The 17,839-nt window shown below is 37.2% G+C and overlaps 1 protein-coding gene across 3 annotated transcripts in view; it reads right to left on the bottom strand.

Annotated features, from left to right (window-relative positions):
• Positions 1-17,839, bottom strand: part of SYNPR (synaptoporin) — a 172,416-nt gene that overhangs the window by 16,493 nt on the left and 138,084 nt on the right. For all 3 annotated transcript variants that reach the window (XR_015741592.1, XM_026721176.2, XM_087923605.1), the window contains one exon: positions 6,832-6,956. Coding sequence is in view for 2 of the 3 variants with exons in the window: in XM_026721176.2 (XP_026576961.1) it covers positions 6,832-6,956 (125 nt within the window). In the remaining variant the exon portion in view is untranslated. The remainder of the gene's footprint in view (positions 1-6,831; positions 6,957-17,839) is intronic.

Genomic DNA, 17,839 nt, shown 5'->3' with positions numbered 1-17,839 from the left:
CTGTTCATAATTTATAACAATTCGTGTCTCCAATTAGGTCTATGAGGTAATAGAAAGCTTTACAAGAAAATAATGTATGAAGATAAATGTAAGCAGCTGTTGATGCTGTATCATTTTCCTCTTCAACCTGAAGATCTTCCTTCCAGAGGTAATTGGACAATTTCCATAATCCCCAGCCAGCATGGCAAATGCCACATCTGGAAATTATAAGGGGGAAAGCCCAACTCATCTAGAAGGCATATACATCTGGGGAAAGCTATTTGGTCACATCTGTTTGGTCTGAAAATGTTGCCAGACCATCTGGCAGCCAATGAATTTCAACTCATCCTCTCCTTTTTCCACAGCTCTATCAGGGAGCTGCACCTAAGGTTGCTATTTATAGTTCTATTGCATTTTCCCCTCTGGTTTTTAGCAAAATTTAAAAATAATGTATTCAGTGTGCTATGTCTCTTAGGTGCCAATTTTTAAAAATAATTATTGGAGGAATACATCTCCTTGAACACAGTGTGATTTACTTCAAATAGTCATAAAATTACATTGCACTTCACTGCATCTTCTGGTATTATCCAATGGCAACCTTTCTGTTTTAAATTGCAGGGTGACATGGAGCTTAATGCCCCCTCTGTGCCATCCTATTCTTCCCACAGAATGACAAGATAGAGCCAGCAATTTGGCAGCATTCATAGCAGCGATGAACTAATCTTAAAAATTCCCCACTCATTATCCTTCTGGATGTATTGCAGAATCAGATATGCCCTCTTTTTTTCAGAAGATTTTTCCTACCGGCAGTCAAGTTGTATTAACGGTCTTTCTGATTGAGAGCTATCAAAGTCCCACATGTTTTCCTGAATTAAAAACCTTTCATTTTATATCAGAAAACACAAATTGACTATAGTTAGTCTGAATGCATTCATCAAGGTTGTGTTTTGTATAAACTCAGGTATTCCCCTGTTTCTACTTCTACTTGTAGATATTGTACCAATGGTTGACCCTTTGTACTTCTTGAGTAAAACTGGTAAGTCCCTGGTGGGTGAACCAGCTATAGATGGATATTTGGGGTGTATATGTGGAAATGGTATTTCACATCAATAGATTTCTCTGCAACTGCAGGTACGTTTGGATTTTATTCTGGGTGTAGAAGGAGAAAGTCCATTTTCCCTTTATAATTATCCTACTTGAACTCAGCTAAAAAAAAAGTGAGTTCTCAGCAGTAAGCTTATTCACAGACTGCAGGGAGACATGAGCTGTACCCAATTAAGTGGCCCAAGTCTAGTTATCACACGCGAACACTTGTTTAGCTATTACAGCAAAAGCACTTACACTTATATACCGCTTTACAGTGCTTTACAGCCCTCTCTAAGTGATTTACAGAGTCAGCATATTGCCCCCAACAGTGTCCTCATTTTATCAACCTCGGAAGGATGGAAGGCTGAGTTAAGCTGGTTGAGATTGAACTCCTGGCAGTGAGCAGAGTCAACCTGCAATTCCGCATTCTAACCACTACACCACCACAGCTCCTATTATGATAACAAAAACTGTAATAATGCAAAACTAATACTTAATATGAATACTTCACAAAATGGCACAGATATGCTCTGGGATATCTTGATGTGACCAACCACTGTCGAAGAGGAAAAGCGATTTCCCAGGAACATTTTCAAGATCCCAAACTCACTCGTTCCCTCAAGTTGCAATAAGGAAGAAAATGTGTTAATACCAAATCATTCCGCCATACGGAAAAATGATGTATCCAGTTGTCATGCAGATACTAACTGACTTTGGCTGACCTTGAAGAAACTGAACAAGCATTCTAGGAAGTACCAGGACTGTAAGCAAAATGTAGAGATAAAAATACATTCTGAAAGGAGGCAATGACAACTCACTTCTATGCAGTTGCCAGGAAAAAAATACTACCTGTGAACAGATAGACTTCATGAGTCAAACTCAACACTAAGACTTTACCTAAATGTTTATTTCAGTTATATGTGCTGGTTACCAATATTTGTTGATGGAACTTCATCCAGTTACATCTGGAGAGCCTAGTATTCCTCACCTGTGCAGATATGAAAAAAAAATCTTTAGGCTTAGTTATCTTCTCCTACATTTCAAAACAATGCAAATGAATGCTTTCTTCTGGATAATGTCTTTATTGATTTATTAATGTCACATTAGCCTTCTTCAAAGCCTAAAGACTTGGAAATGGCTGGAGAAGTTTGCATATTCGTCCTCCTCCTATTCACTCTGAGTAAAACATCCAGGGTGTCAGTTCATGAAGAGAGTTTTATTTGTCCTCAGCTCTGGAGTCTACCATCCAGTTGAATGCTTGGAAGTCAGAGAGAGCAGAGAACAGCCTCACATTTACCTAGTTTCATGGGTTCGGTTGAATCCCCAAAGAGAGAGATTTCAAACCAGGTTTCAAAAATGTTCTGCTATGTATGTTGGATGCACTGTTTTATCAATGTCAAAACAAAGTTTCCTTGGAGATCAGTCTATTTGCCAAATTATTGATGTTTCTTAAATCTTTCATTTCTCAAACAATGAAAAATGGAGTTGGGCCAAGCAATGCTGATATTGTTAGGTCCTATGAGTCAGTCAATTAATTGCCGAAGTTGTATATCAAAGAAATCTTATACATTTGGCTGTTTTTCTATCAATCCATAAACAGTACAATTAATGGTGTTCTATAACACTTGATTTTTTTAAAAAAATAATATTATACTAGCGAAGAATTAAATAGTAGCTCCAGTTCCCTAATTGGCCAATGATGCCAGAGGAAGAAAAAGGATAAAAAATGTATCCCTCTTCGCCCATTCCAATTTAGGAACTGTATTTAAGAGAAACAGAGAAGATAATCCTTTAATTATGTGAAAGGCTTTTCGAAGTATCTCTTCCTTGTTACAAAAGCCCTGGATGAATATGAGGGATTTAAGTGGGACATCTATATACTTTGTAATAAAAAATATTCTATAGATGTCAGTAACAAAAAAAGACTTCAGTGAGAAGATTCACCGGATCCCATTAATTTGTTGGTCTACTTAAGAATTGTAGATTGGAATCCATTTTCTGTTTCTTATTACTTATACCTTCTCCTATGGTCCTCGATTTTCTGTTTAGCTCAATATAACTGTGCATCTCTGCTCAATAATGCATCAGTAGGCCTGGAGATCTGAAGCATTGCTGACTAATTATATTAAAAAATCCCACCAGGATGGCCAGCAAGGAATAGGTCAATGCTTTCATGATTGTCTTTCCACAATGCCATGTCACTTCATGGGCCCAACAATGCCATTTTTTAAAAATTAATTTGAGTGCTTTTGCACATACGTTTGTCTTAAGCTGTTCGGTCTTATTTGAAATTGTCAAGCTGAGGTTGAAAAATGAATCGAGGGAAGAGATGAATGTTGCATCCTGTTGTGCAGAATCTGTAAGAAGGATCCTTCTGAATCTACATTACTCTTCCTTTGGCATTTTCAACTGCTCAATTGCCCTTTCCTATTCAATATGACCTAATATGAGAAAGCAGAACCAAAGCTATAAGCATCCTTGTTAGGTTAGCAAAATGATAGGCATCGGTGAAACTTGTCATAATTTAATACTGATCCATAAAAAATCTTAATATTTTACGAGGGCTGACCTCTCCGGCCAAATGTCAACGAAGCAACCAACCAACCAAACACAGCAATCCTAAGTTTATGACTACAACTGATAATGTGAATCTGTGTCCAGATGAGAACATGTCATTCATTGTGTCAGAAGAGAGGGAGTGCTATTCTTTTTTAATAGAGGTGACTCTTTGTGCTTTTGCTAGGCTGAGAAGTTTAATAGGTTTGGGATGGTAGATGCAGAATTCTCATTTCACCCCTAAGTATCTGCTCTGCCTTCAAGAGAGTTGTCGGCAGCCTTCATATCACTGTACTGCAAGTTTTATCCATTTTGTATGGGCATTGTGACATCACACATTCCTACAAAGGTTGGAGCTTTCATTGCAAAAATGATGCTGATTTCATCAGATTTTTTTTAAAAAAAGAATTTTCGTCTGCAAGAGAGCTATTTCCATGTTTGAAGTACGTGATGAGCTATTGCAAGAAAAGTTTATCTCTTTGTTTCTTTGAGTGATAGAACATGGGTTTGTGGAAATAATGGAAATATTGGACTGGCTTTGTCTTTCCCAATAAACATATCCCTATTCAGAAAGAAAAACTTGCCTCTTGCTGGGATATTCATTAATGAAATTGACATGTTGTGGCTGTAATTATTTATTGAATCTCAAAACAAGCAGCATTTCTTCAAGCAAATTTTATACTGAAGTTTTTTTTGCTCCAAAATTGCATACTACATTAAACTATAGATGGCCATAGATGGGCTGATTCAGTTATTCACATTTTAGTTTTAAAAACTCAGTGTCAATTTTTTTTTTCAAATTTAGGTTCAGTTTAGTCTGCTTCTGTCTTAATCTGAGTTTTTAAAAGATGATTTCATTAAAAATATACATATTTTTTAGCATATACCTATTTTTCTTTTAATAGTCACATTTTGTATGCATAACGTCTATATATTCCTTTTACTCATAGATGCAATGTGAATGCATTTTCTCCGAATATTCATCTTTTTAAAAGTTACCTTTACATCTCCCTTCTCCTGCTGAGTTATTTAACCATAATTTTCAGGCAGCAGGTAATGATTGTTCTCACAATAACAAAATACACGCACAAAATCCTGAAACACTCATACACCTAAACACAAAATCTGAAATACTTTACAATGTTCTGAAACCAGTTTAAGAATAGAATAGAATTCTTTATTGTCCAAGTGTGATTGGACACACAAGGAATTTGTCTTGGTGCAAATGCTCTCAGTGTACATAAAAGAAAAGATACATTCATCAAGAGACAAGAATCATAAAGTACAACACTTAATAATAGTCATAGGGTACAATAAGCAATCAAGTCATACTAGGAAACAGTCAATATAAATTGTAAGGATACAAGAAACATGTTAGCTTGACCAAATCATGGCTTCCTGGTTTGGATATAAAGAAAACTCAGGACAATCTTCAGTTGCAGTATGGAAAGGGAAGAAACACATGGAATTAAGATTGTGCAAAGCCTTATATTCAAAAGAAAAATGCTTTGCAGCATGTTGGGATTCTCTACTTTTCTTGGCTTACTAAACAGTGCTGTGTACATCTGAATCAGAAAATATATGGCTAACTTTCAAGCTTCTTTTTTTAAAAAAATTTCCTCCCCAAAAAGCATTTTTAAAAAATAGTACAAGAGCTTTTATCCCTCCAAAATATTTCTTTGGTAAAACACATTCCTGAAAATGACCTGCTTGGAAGGGCATCAAATTATACATTTGCATAATTTTCTGAGCCTTTTTCATGAATTTCAAAAAAGAGATATAAAAGTCTGCAGAGAATAGCAAAGCCAGCAGGAAAAGAAAATCTGTAATAAAGGCCCACTACGAATTTGCAGAGCTTAAGTCTACCATAAATATCCCTACAAAAAATTCATGGGTTTGCTAACTGCTCAGATACAATTAGTGAATATCATTACTATCCAATAAAAACACAAGTGGAATTTAAAAGCAAAATGGCAAATGATAAGTTATGGAAAGAGGTTTTTTCTTGGTAGTACTCTTTTAAACAAGCAATTCTATGAATTAATTCTATGGCATTAATTCTATTGCAAGGTATTGAGTCTCTTTTCCTTAGATATTTCATTATAGTTTGAAACATGGCAGACAGCTTATGATTATCTTTAAAATATCCATGCTGCCCCATTTTATGTTGAAACTGCCAGTTGAGGTATTATGTGTTACAACCAGTGGGTTTAAAATGTTTATTGCTTTGGCACAATTCTGCTTCACTTGGGATTATCCTGTGAACTAGGCCTATGATATATAATACATATTAGTAGTCACATTAGAGTAAAAAATGTTATAGGATTCCATTTATTTCAGTCTTTATAAAGCTGATCCTCTGAATCTTTTTTTTAAAAAAGGATTAAGCAGGATAGTAGATTTAATTGCTTTTGCATGTAATGTTAAACCACTGGTAGATAATTTTCTTGGCACAAACTGAATTATGAGAATATTCTGTGGACTTATTACAAATGGCTACCATGATAGAACATGATCAATCACAAAACATCAATTTATCTAAATATAACCATACCTATTTCTGAAATGTCACTATAGCAGGGGTGTCAAACTCAATTTCATGGAGGGCCGCATCAGAGTTGTTTTTGACCTCGGAGGGCTGGAGGGTGTGGGGGGGGGCACTTCCATGGTGGGCGTGGCCAGGGTGGACATGCCCATCATGGGCATGACATGGGACTCATGTCAGGGGCACCTGTGGTGGCCAAGTGCTAAGGCAGGACTTTCCTGAGATCCTCCTTCACTCTTATTATAATCTCCTTCCTTCCTTTTCTTCTTTTTCCTTACCTCTTCTTTTTCCTTCCCTATTCATTCTTTTTTCTTCTTCCTTCTCCTCTTTCCTCATTTTTCCTTCCTTGCTCTCTTTCCTTCTTTTTCTTTGTCTTTCCTCATTCCCTTTCTCCTTTCCTGTCCCTTCTTGCATGTTAAAATGCAAAAGGAGAAACATTTCTCCTTTTGTTTTGTTTTTAGTTTGTTTTGATAATCCTCTAACTAACCACCAGAGGGCACCCAAATTACCTTTTTTTATCTCTTTGCTGCCATCTATTGGTTGTCCATGTCTTTTCAGCCTTGATACATGAGTCCTACAATGTAAGTTGTCCATGGCAGCCTTTTCTGCTGTCTCCTACAACTTAAACCTTGACATTCTGGTGTCAAAGAATAATAATGTCTTACCTGAAGGGATAGGCAAAGGCTATGTCAATGCTGAGGTTGCTCTGTGTCCTGTTTGCGCAGTCCACGCTGAGCCGCAGTCCTCCAGAATAGCCACCACATGTTGCAAATGCAAAGACTGCAAAAAGCTGTGAAAAGATAATGATTCACCAAAGCGAATTCAGCACTTGTACATAGTTATGACAACAGAAACAACAATGACTCTCAGAGGAGGAAGTGGACAGGTTCTTAATGGGAGTAAGAGAAAACTGTTTTCAGTAATACATTGATTATTATTTCTAGTTTCTTTGAAATTGCAAGCAAGAATGTGAAATTCTAATAAGAACCGACTCAAACTGGCCAGGGGCAAAAATTGCCCCAAAAGTTGCACTTTAATAAACTGCAAACTCATTATAATATGAGAAAGCCCACACCTCCTGAATATTCAATTGGTCACTAATGAGAACAAGCTAAGAATATTATGGAATGCTGTGAACACAATCCATATATAGTTGCTGGGCATGCTCTCTAGATACTTATTGACTTAAATTTTGCTAGCCAATTGAAGAACAGATTCCAAACCCATTATGTTTGAATTGCATATAAAGTGATTTCTCCTTTTGCTAAGGTTCTTTCTACCTTGCACCTGTGGGAGCCTATCCTTTACTTATGCATAGATAGGTATTAATAGCAATAGCACTTAGACTTATATACCACTTTATAGTGCTTTACAGCCCTCTCTAAGTGGTTTACAGAGTCAACATATTGCCCCCAACAAACTGGGTCCTCATTTTACCCACCTCGGAAGAATGGGACGCTAAGTCAACTTGAGCCTGGTGGGATTTGAATTGCAAAATTGTAGGCAGCTGGCTGCAGAAGTAGCTCGCAGTACTGCACTCTAACCACTGCGCCACAGAAGCTTCTATTAATCTATCTTCTGGCTGGAATCCTATTTTGTCAAAGGGGACACCAGGCTAAAGAACCTTATTGTTGTTTACAGCTAGTGTACTTATTGTAGTTTAGACTTACTTTCCTTGCTAACTTTTGGCTTATGTCAATTTTATATTAGGAGACTATGATTTGGTCTTGCAGATCAGTTTGAGATTTCCAGATCACACCTGGAGGTGTCAAATTGGATTAATGTCAATTACTATCTTAGGTTATCAGAAATTGTGAACAAGAGCTTGCAAGTAATAATAATGCTAAAGCAGATTTATTGGCAGAAATATACTTACTTCCGCAGTTCTTTAGTTATATAATCTTTCCTGAAGGTTTATGCTAATAAAACCCAAAACAAAAAAACAAAAAGCTCAGGAAGTTAAACTGATTTTGTCAAATTATTTTCTTTGCTGGTTTCACCCTTTGCTTACTGTACCTGCTGGTGTTCATGGGTTAAATATCATTAAATTCTCTTCGTAGGCATGCTAACTTCTGTAATATTGCATGCATTTTTTAAAAAATACCATATGCCTTGTTTGGGAAATCAGACACCACTGGTGTTTGCTTTTAATCAGGAGATAGGAGACATGTTTTTACAAGCTACCTCAGAGTGTGTCATTTGGTATAGCAGCAAAATAAGAGAAGTAATTTTGTTCTACACTATTAGTATCATTACATTAAAAAAAAGGAATGCAGAATGTTATTTCAAATCAAGTAAAATTGCCATTCACACAAACCACTTTTTAAAACAAATTCTGTTGATGACTAGATTTTACCAGACTTTTTTTTCCTGCATATCATATGAGCATTATCTACAATCTCTTTTTAAAAGCAATTTTTCATAAGTTTATAGCACATTCTATATTCAGCTGTTTGGAAGTTCTGTTTCGTGTCTAAAAGAGGAACGCAACCATGAAAGAACAGCAGAAACAGACTCGTAATTAGATTTATCCGTTGACATATTGTCAGGTTGTTTTGTTTTACAAGGAATCCTAATGTATTTTCCTTTCTGAAAACATTCCCTTGCATTACAGATTCATTCTGCTAGCAGCAGAAACTCAATTTTTCATTTATGAAATGGAAGTCACTGAGCCTTCCTCAAATTGCCCCTTCTAGATATCTTAGATATCAATTTTTCAATTTCCTAATCATCTTAACTACAGTTAAAGCCAAATGGTTATCAAATATGGGAATTAAATCCAACATGCCTGGAGGATCCTAATATCAGAGAGGGTGGCCTGAAGAGATAAAGCAATAAATATAATGAAACAAACAAGGACAGGCCACAGTAGCTGAACTCTCCATTTGGGGGGTTAAAAGGTAGTCCAAAATTTCTGTTGCCAAGCAAGACAGTAGCTAAGTGAGTTTTGCTCCCATTTTATGATCTTTCTTGCCACAATTGTTAAGTGAATCACTCCAGTTGTTAAGTTAGTAACATGGTTGTTAAGTGAATCAGCTTCCCCATTGACTTTGCTTGTCAGTAGGTCACAAAAGGGGATCACATAACTTTGGGACACGGCAACCATAAAAAAAATTGAGTCTGTCACCAAGAATCTGAATTTTGATCACATGACCACGAGGATGCTGCAATAGTCTTAAGTGTGAAAAAGGGTGGTAAGTCACTTTTTCAGTATCGCTGTAACTTTGAACGGTTACTAAGTGAACTCTTGTAAATTGAGGACTACCTGTGTTTGAATGTAAAATGTAGAATTCCTCTCAATATTTGCTCACTGCTTTTATATTGATATTGTCACTCTTATAAGGCATGACATGGGGTGACACTTTCCTTAATTCAGAAGTGGTATTCAGCAGATTCTGACCAGTTCTGGAGAACCGGTAGCGGAAATTTTGAGTAGTTCGGAGAACCGGGAAATAGCACCTCTGACTGGAGATTTTACAGTATCCTTCCCTTGCCACGCCCACAAAGCCACGCCCACAGAACCAGTAGTAAAACAATTTGAATCCCACCTCTGCCTTAAATGTATGTTTTGTCCATATACCTGAATGCCATACCAATTTCATATGCTCCGCAAGCAGCCTCCTCACTCAAATTATATAAAAATCTATAGTTTTCATAAATGCCACTCCTTCCTTCCTTCCTTCCTATCCATCCATCCATCCCATCTACAAAGAGCAGCTATCTCCATTAGTACTATTTCTATGCTTTACTCTGACTATAGTAAAAAAAAAAAAACCCGTAAAGCAGGAATGATTATGCTTTACAAACAAATAACTTTGTTTCTCTATAAATAGCACTTATTTATTTATTTATTTGTATCCCTCCGTTATTATTTTTAGAATTAACTTAAGGTGGTGAACATAACACCTTCCTCCTCCTCCTATTTTCCACATAAGAACAACCCTGTTAGGTGGGTTGGGCTGAGAGAGAGTGAGAGGCCCAAGGTCATCAAGCTGGCTTTCATGGCTAAGGCAGGACTTGAACTCATGGACTCTTGCTTTCAAGTCTGGTGTCTTAAACCACTAGACCATACTGGCTCTCCCACTTTGCTATTGTTTTCCTCCTATACTCTAAAGGGGAGACCCATAGTTATTTGAGAAAAAGGAATGGCTTTGATTTCATTGTCAAGAACAATATAGCAAAGACAGTACTTTGATACATTTCAGTCAATTATACTTTGCATATTACCCTTTAATATAACAGTCACCCAGGTTTTGATTGACAGAACATGCAAACAAGATGTGCTTCCTGTGGTTGGAGACTAGAGCGCTTGTTGTTGTTGTTAGTTGTGAAGTTGTGTCCAACCCATTGCAGCCTCATGGACAACGTTCCTCCAGGCCTTCCTGTCCTCTACCATCTTCTGGAGTCCATTTAAGCTCACACTGTCTGCTTCAGTAACTCCATCCAGCCACCTCATTCTCTGTCATCCCCTTCTTCTATTGCCCTCAATCTTTCCCAGCAAGTCCCTCATTCTCATTAGGTGGACAAAGTACTGAACCTTCAAGATTGGTTTGATCACCTTGCAGTCCAAGGGACTTGCAGGACTCTTCTCCAGCACCATAGTTCAAAAACTTCAATTCTTTGGTGCTCAGCCTTTCTTATGGTCCAACTCTCACAGCCATACATTGCAACTGGGAAAACCATAGCCTTGACTATATGCACTTTTGTTGACAGGGTGATGTGTCTGCTTTTTAGTGTGCTGTCTAGAAATATATAAAAGGAGAACAAAGTTGGATTGTATAGCCTAGAAAAAGAAGCAGAAGAACAATCTCTCTGTCAGTCCAATAATTTAATTGCAAATAGTCTTCAAACCACCAAAATGATACCTCAATACATGGTCATCACCAGATAGAATATACAGAAATTAAATTGACTATATTATTAATGCAACAGCAAAGATGCGGCCAGGATCTGACAGTGAATCTGATTATGAACTGCTGATGTGCAAATTCCAAATCAAGATAAAATGGACAAAGCCAACCAGTTTCTATGCTATGGTCTTGAGCAAATACCATTTTTAAGGACAATATCAAGAATCACTCTGCAATCCTGTAGCACATGGATAGTGTACTACAGGAACCATGGGATGAAATCAAAATGTTAAAGATGAATGTGGAAAGAAACCACCAAAGATCAAAAACAAGAAAAAAACTAACAAACTAACATAAAGAATTCCAGGGACCTCTTACAAGAGCAAAGAAGTAATATTTCATTGCAAAGACACTGAAGATGGAAGCAGACATACAAAAACAAGGAAAACCTTTAAAAAAAGTCCAAAGTCGGAGCTTCCAAGTTCAGATTGGTACATTAATGGATGCCAATGGACAGACAGTAGTGACTGATTCAAACTAAAATGGAAGGAATATATTGAAATTCTGGGCAATAGAGATGTCATAATCCCATTTGGAGACAGGCAACAGGGTGTCTTCTTTGGCATGTAGAACTACAGGTACCACTATACTTTCAGCCAAAATAATGCAAGGGCACCAAAGTTAGCAAGATCATGGATTATATACACTGACTTCAGAACTGCTACATAGGAATGATACAAGAAATTCATTAAATGATACGGTGTGAATTTTGCAGGAAGAATGTAACATCTGATATGTGTTGCCTTTACCACGGCTACCCCAGCACTTTACATTCTTTTCTATCAATGGGACTATAGATCAGTGGCCCCCAACCTTTTGGGCACCTGTGACTGGTTTTGTGGAGAAAGGTTTTTTGTGGACTGGAAGGGATGTGGTTTTGCAAGCTACCTGCACCCTGTGGATGGGGTTTTGCTTGTTTTTTTTTTAAACAATTTTATTGGTTTTTTAAAAAAAACAAACAAAACATAAAAACATCAGCTCTCTTCCATACATATATACAAACAGTGTGTCGGTTGGTTCATCAGTTTTGTGCATTCATTTCCTAGTCTCAATTACGGTTATGTTACATAACTCTTATTATCAATCCAAACTTATATGTCCTCATATCACTATTCAAAAATCATTTGACTATAATTTTATTCATTCATACTTTATGAGATAACTATAATTTAGGTAATTTATTCTATAACAAATCCTATAATCATACCAAATCTATCCTAAAAAACACTTTATAGATATGATGTCAAATAACAAAAGAAAAAGAAAAAACAAAGATATTCCTTATTATCTAACATTCTAAATATTCTATTATTGTATTATATCACCCAACCATTGATAGAAAAGGTTCCAAATTTTATAAAATTGTTTATCTTCTTGCTCTCTAATTTCAAATGTCAATCTACTCATCTCAGCACATTCCAATATTTTCTTAATAATTTATTCCTGCAATGGAATTTTCTCATTTTTCCAATTTTTAGCAAATACGGGTTTTGCTTGTTTTGTGCAGCCTGGTTTCTGGTGTGCTGCGGCCCAGTGCTGGTCCACGGACCAGAGGTTAGGGACCCCCTGCTATAGATTACTCTTACTATAGATAAGAGCCTCAGTGGCACAGTGGTTAGAGTGCAGTATTGCAGGCTACTTCTGCTGACAGCCGGCTGCTTACAATTTGGAAGATCAAATCTCACCCAGCTCCAGGTTGACTCAGCCTTCTATCCTTCCGAGGTGGGTAAAATGAGGACCCAGATTGTTGGGGGGGTAATATTCAGATTCTGTAAACCGCTTAGAGAGGGCTGTAAAGGACAGTAGAGCGGTATATAAATCTAGGTGCTTTTGCTAGTGCTACCCTGATTAGATATGCTAACACCATGTACAGTAGATGGTCTCTACTAATTAGATATACTAATGTTATGTAAGGTAGATGGGCTCAATTGCAGCAATTGTATGCCCTATTGAAGGCTTAAAGATGAGTTGGAGGGAAAGAATCTTGGAGAAAGTTTGTGTGGTTGCTAGGATTCAACAGCAACTTGATGGGCCTCCATGAAAACATTACTGCAACAAAAACAATAAAAAAACTAGTGAAAACACATCAGCTTTACTTATTGTTCTCTATACAAAAACTTAGCAGATTTGAATGGCAGACATTCAGATTAATTTCATTTATAAAGTGACACAGTGAAAACTAGCCATTTTATTATGACAACTTCCTTTCGCTGCAGTGAGACCAAGAATACTGCTCATTTCGTTTAAGTCGTGCACTGTGTTGGATTGATTATGTGCTGTCAAGTTGGTGTTGGCTCTTAGTGACCACATAGATATTCTCCTTGACAATCTGCCCCCAACTTGACCCTTCAGGTCTTCAAAAGGTGCACCCATCACCATTTTAACTGAGTCATCTATCTTGCTCTACTTGTCCTCTCCTTTCTTTCATCTAAAACCTCAGAGAAAGGACTGGAAAACAAATTGGCATCATTGTATATCTTTACATTTTCTATATATTTACAACAACGTCCTTCTGCTGCAATTCTCATTTTCTTTTATCTTTTATGTATATCTGTGCTATTCTTGGCACACTTGTAAGATGCATCACATTGCATCTGTCAAGATTACAGTGTAGTGAATTCTACTTTTCAGGTCTATTCAGTTCTGTATTCAAGGAGACACTGCCAATTATAGTCCTTCAAAGCTAAAGACCCACGATTACATGTACCTAAAGCGCAACACAGATTCCACATCAAACCTTGCATTCTATCCAAACCCCATCTTTAGAATCTCTATTTTTACAGGAACTTGGGAAGTTGTCATCTTTTTTTTTTTTCACGTTATTTCTGTCTTGCATAGGAAAAGCTCTTTCCTGTCATTGTCTTTCTGTCACAGAGTTTAGGCTTCTGTTTCTTGAACTGTCATTGTCTTTCAGTCACAGAGTTTGGACTTCTGTTTCTTGAACTGTCATTCAAGCCCATGGATTGGTCCTTACTTCTGTCATAAATTTAACAAATGAGCAGAGGCTGAAAGGGACTGTAAGCATTGTACACTGAATTTAAAAAAATACATAAAACAGTCAAAATTAAAAATAACTATTAATGCCTTTGTAGGAAATATCAGTAATGCAACATTTTGTTCTAGAAGGGATAGTTGTCACAACCAGCTATGTATATAGTTCTAATGTATTGAGAACAATACTGTAATCAGACTGAAATTCATGTTGTTTTGTTAATGATAAAAAATGCTATAAGGCCTGATACTGTAGGACTAATTGGTAAGCTATAAAGCCTGTACACATAGCAATGAATCGCACTGTGAATTTTGTTCTTCTACATTCAACTGGAGCTGTAGTGCATGATAGTGTATTACAAATAAAAGACTTCTGAGAAGTAGAGGAGACTGAGCTACTTCCTCTCACAAAAAGAAATTCTTCCTTGGGCATGAATTCAGCTGAATTAGAGAGCAACAGTGTCAATGGATAATAATAATTCAGTTTAAATGGTTAGGCAAAACCATTGCATTTTTTGGAATGCAAGCAAACATATACATTTTGTTTGCTGAATAAAACTCTCATAGGTTTAAATAAAAATTAATACATAAAACTATGTAGTTCATATTCACCATTGAATTAATTTGGAGGTGCTCACCAATACAGCTGGAACATCTGAGAGAATATCCTTTTCTGCACATTCTTAAATGAATCTAAAGATCATCCTTAAAACTTCTACTCAAACTGCTCTATCATTCAGAGGAATGGTGAGTAGCTTCCCAAGAGCTTCCCAACATTGACAAAAGTATCTTTTCTTTTATGTATACTGAGAGCATTTGCATCAAGACAAATTCCTTGTGTGTCCAACCACACTTGGCCAATAAAGAATTCTATTCTATTCTATTCTATTCTATTCTATTCTATTCTATTCTATTCTATTCTATTCTATTCTATTCTATTCTATTCGTAGGTCTTTTCAATGATGCCTCCTCCCAAAAGGACACATTTGATCCCACATTTGCTCTTTCCAGGGTTCAACATGAGCATTTTTAAAGAAGAGAATATTTGTAGCCTAGAGGTCAACTACAGAATCCTTGGTGCTCAATTGTTTTCTTGCAAATGTTTCCTTATCCACCCAATTTGGTAACTTTTTCAGTGCTAACAAGTCTAAGCATTTTTATGCTGTTAGGCTGTGTAGGTTTGGATGGGGAGGAATCTGCTTCAACCCAACCATAGCAAGACAGAGTGGTTCAGAACCAGGAATCCCACCCCCCTGGTTCTGGTGAGGTATAATCTGTGACTTTTGCAGGGGTTGCATTCCCTTGGATAGAACTGGTAGATAGAACAATTTGAGGGCTTTCCTGAACTTGTAGCTCTGGCTTGAGCAGAGGGTAGCTAAGGAGAATTTTTGCATGGATTCGGCCAGTGGTGGGCTTCAAAAATGTTAGCAAAGGGTTCTCTGCCTGGTTGCATGGTGGATGAGGCCTAATCAGCCTCCTGCACCATGGTGGGAAGGGGCATTTCCTTGAGCCTACAGGAGGGCAAAAACAGCCTCCCTGGGCTCCAGAATCTCTCTGGAAGCTGGAAACAGGCCCATTTCCGGCCTTCCCAAACTTCTGGGAGGCCTGTTTTCACCTCCCTGAGCCTACGCGTGCACCCTGCACTTACCTGCATCCAAAATGGGCTGCATGGGGACTCTTGGGAGGGGTGGGGTGGGGTGGGCGGGGCCAGCCAGGAGTGGGATTTGGGGGTTCTCCGAACTGCACAGAATCTTAGTTAGGGGCTCTGTGAACCCCCAGCAACCCACCCATGGATTTATCATACTTGTTAATTGTGCCCACCACTGTCCCTGAGGGTATCTGCTTGTGCCACCAGGTCACAAGGAGGAGGCATGTTTCAGGTTCTTTTTGTTCAATGTTGCTACCTGCCAGCACTAAGGCAGCATGTCTTCTCAGTAGCCACTTCCCCTGGCAGGCATTAAAAAAAAATGAACTCTTGGTTTCTCCTAGATTTCTCCTTTACTGGAGCCAAGTAAAGTTCCCTGGAGATGCATTAGCCTTGTGAAGTAGTCAAGACAAGAACTATTCCCAGACCTACTTTATTGTAAGCTTACCTTAACAGAATCTTGCAACTCTGAAAGTACATTCCTCACCTTTGTAGTCCAAGAAACTAGGAAGGAGATGTTTGCCATGCCCCCATTCCTTTTGCAGAAGGTCAGCTGCCTCTTGTCTGACCACTGTCTAGTCTGTTGCTCTTCCTCCTGTCTCTCAGGATCATCGCCCCCATATCATATAGGATGTGGGGGGATATGCTATGTTTATGACCAAAGATTGCATTTAACATTTTCTCCATCTGTCTCCAAAAGAGACAGAAAGAATTAAGTCAATGGACTATTTTGTAGCTTGATAAAATTATTGGCTCTATCGTTAGTCTTCCAATGTTTACCTTATTTATCAAATTTTAGAAACTATTCTTCATCACCTCCTCTGGGCAGTGTACAAATAAACCTCAGGTCAGCATTCAATCTGATTTATGTTATGTAGCATTTTGATGGCATTACAATTTTTTTTGTACAAACAATAGAAAAAACAAAATAAATTGGATTCTGTTAAGTCACTAATGTGATGCTAGAACTGATTTGGCATTCTTGTATAGTAGGACAAAATTGAAGCACATAAGTGTTTTATGAGAACATGCCATGGTTCAAACTTTAGATTTATTTCCTTGTTAAAAATCATGCAGTATCATGCAGAAAACATCCATAACTTCTAATATTTTGGCTCCCTGAGGTTAGAAATAGAAATAGAATTCTTTATTGGCCAAGTGTGATTGGACACACAAGGAATTTGTTTTGGTGCAAATGCTCGCAGTATAAAAGAAAAGATACATTTGTCAAGAGCCAAGAATCATAAGGTACAACACTTAATGATAGTCATAGGGTACAATAAGCAATCAAATCATACTAGGAAACAGTCAATATAAATTGTAAGGATACAAGCAACAAAGTTACAGTCATACAGTCACAAGTGGGAGGGGATGGGTGATAAGGAGTGATGAGAAGATTAATAGTAATAGTAGTGCAGACTTTGTAAATAGTTGGACAGGGTTGAGGGAATTATTTATTGAGCAGAGTGATGGTGTTCGGGGGAAAAACTGTCCTTGTGTCTAGTTGTTCTGGTGTGCAGTGCTCTGTAGCATCGTTTTGAGAGAAGGAGTTGAAACAGATTATATCTGGGATGTGAGGGGTGTGTAAATACTTTCACAGCCCTCTTTTTGACTCCTGCAGTATACAGGTCCTTGACTGAAGGCAGGTTGGTAGTAATTGTAGTAGTAGTTGTACGTGAGAATGTGAAATGAGAGTTTATCTTATATTTCTCTGCAATATTATTAATGGAATGATGTCATAAGATAAATTCAATACTTTGCCGAATAGTATTTAAGAATTCTATTGAGATCCCATTAAAAACTTCCCTATCAATGTAAACAACATCAAGCTAAAAGGTCAATAAATGGTTTATTGCTTTGCTTTAGTAGACCAAAAATACACCCTGTTTAGGAATATGTATGTAATCATACCAAGCACACACATATTTTAGCGTGGACCAAAGTAACCAATGTTATTTAACTGGTATCTCTTGTTAAATTTGCTGGTAGTGAACTTAAAAAGGTGCAAGATCATCAGTTAGCAGAGTTCTTCAACAGTCACCAAAAAAGGTAATTAAAGGTAGATTAGACACTGCTGATTGAAGATCATCTTAGCATTAAGTTCCGTAATTTCTATTTATAATATTT

This window comes from Pseudonaja textilis, chromosome 2 (genome assembly GCF_049901715.1).
Source record: "Pseudonaja textilis isolate UNSWEBS1 chromosome 2, rPseTex1.2, whole genome shotgun sequence".
NCBI classification, from domain to species: Eukaryota; Metazoa; Chordata; class Lepidosauria; order Squamata; family Elapidae; genus Pseudonaja; species Pseudonaja textilis.
This window is presented reverse-complemented; position numbering and strand designations above follow the sequence as displayed.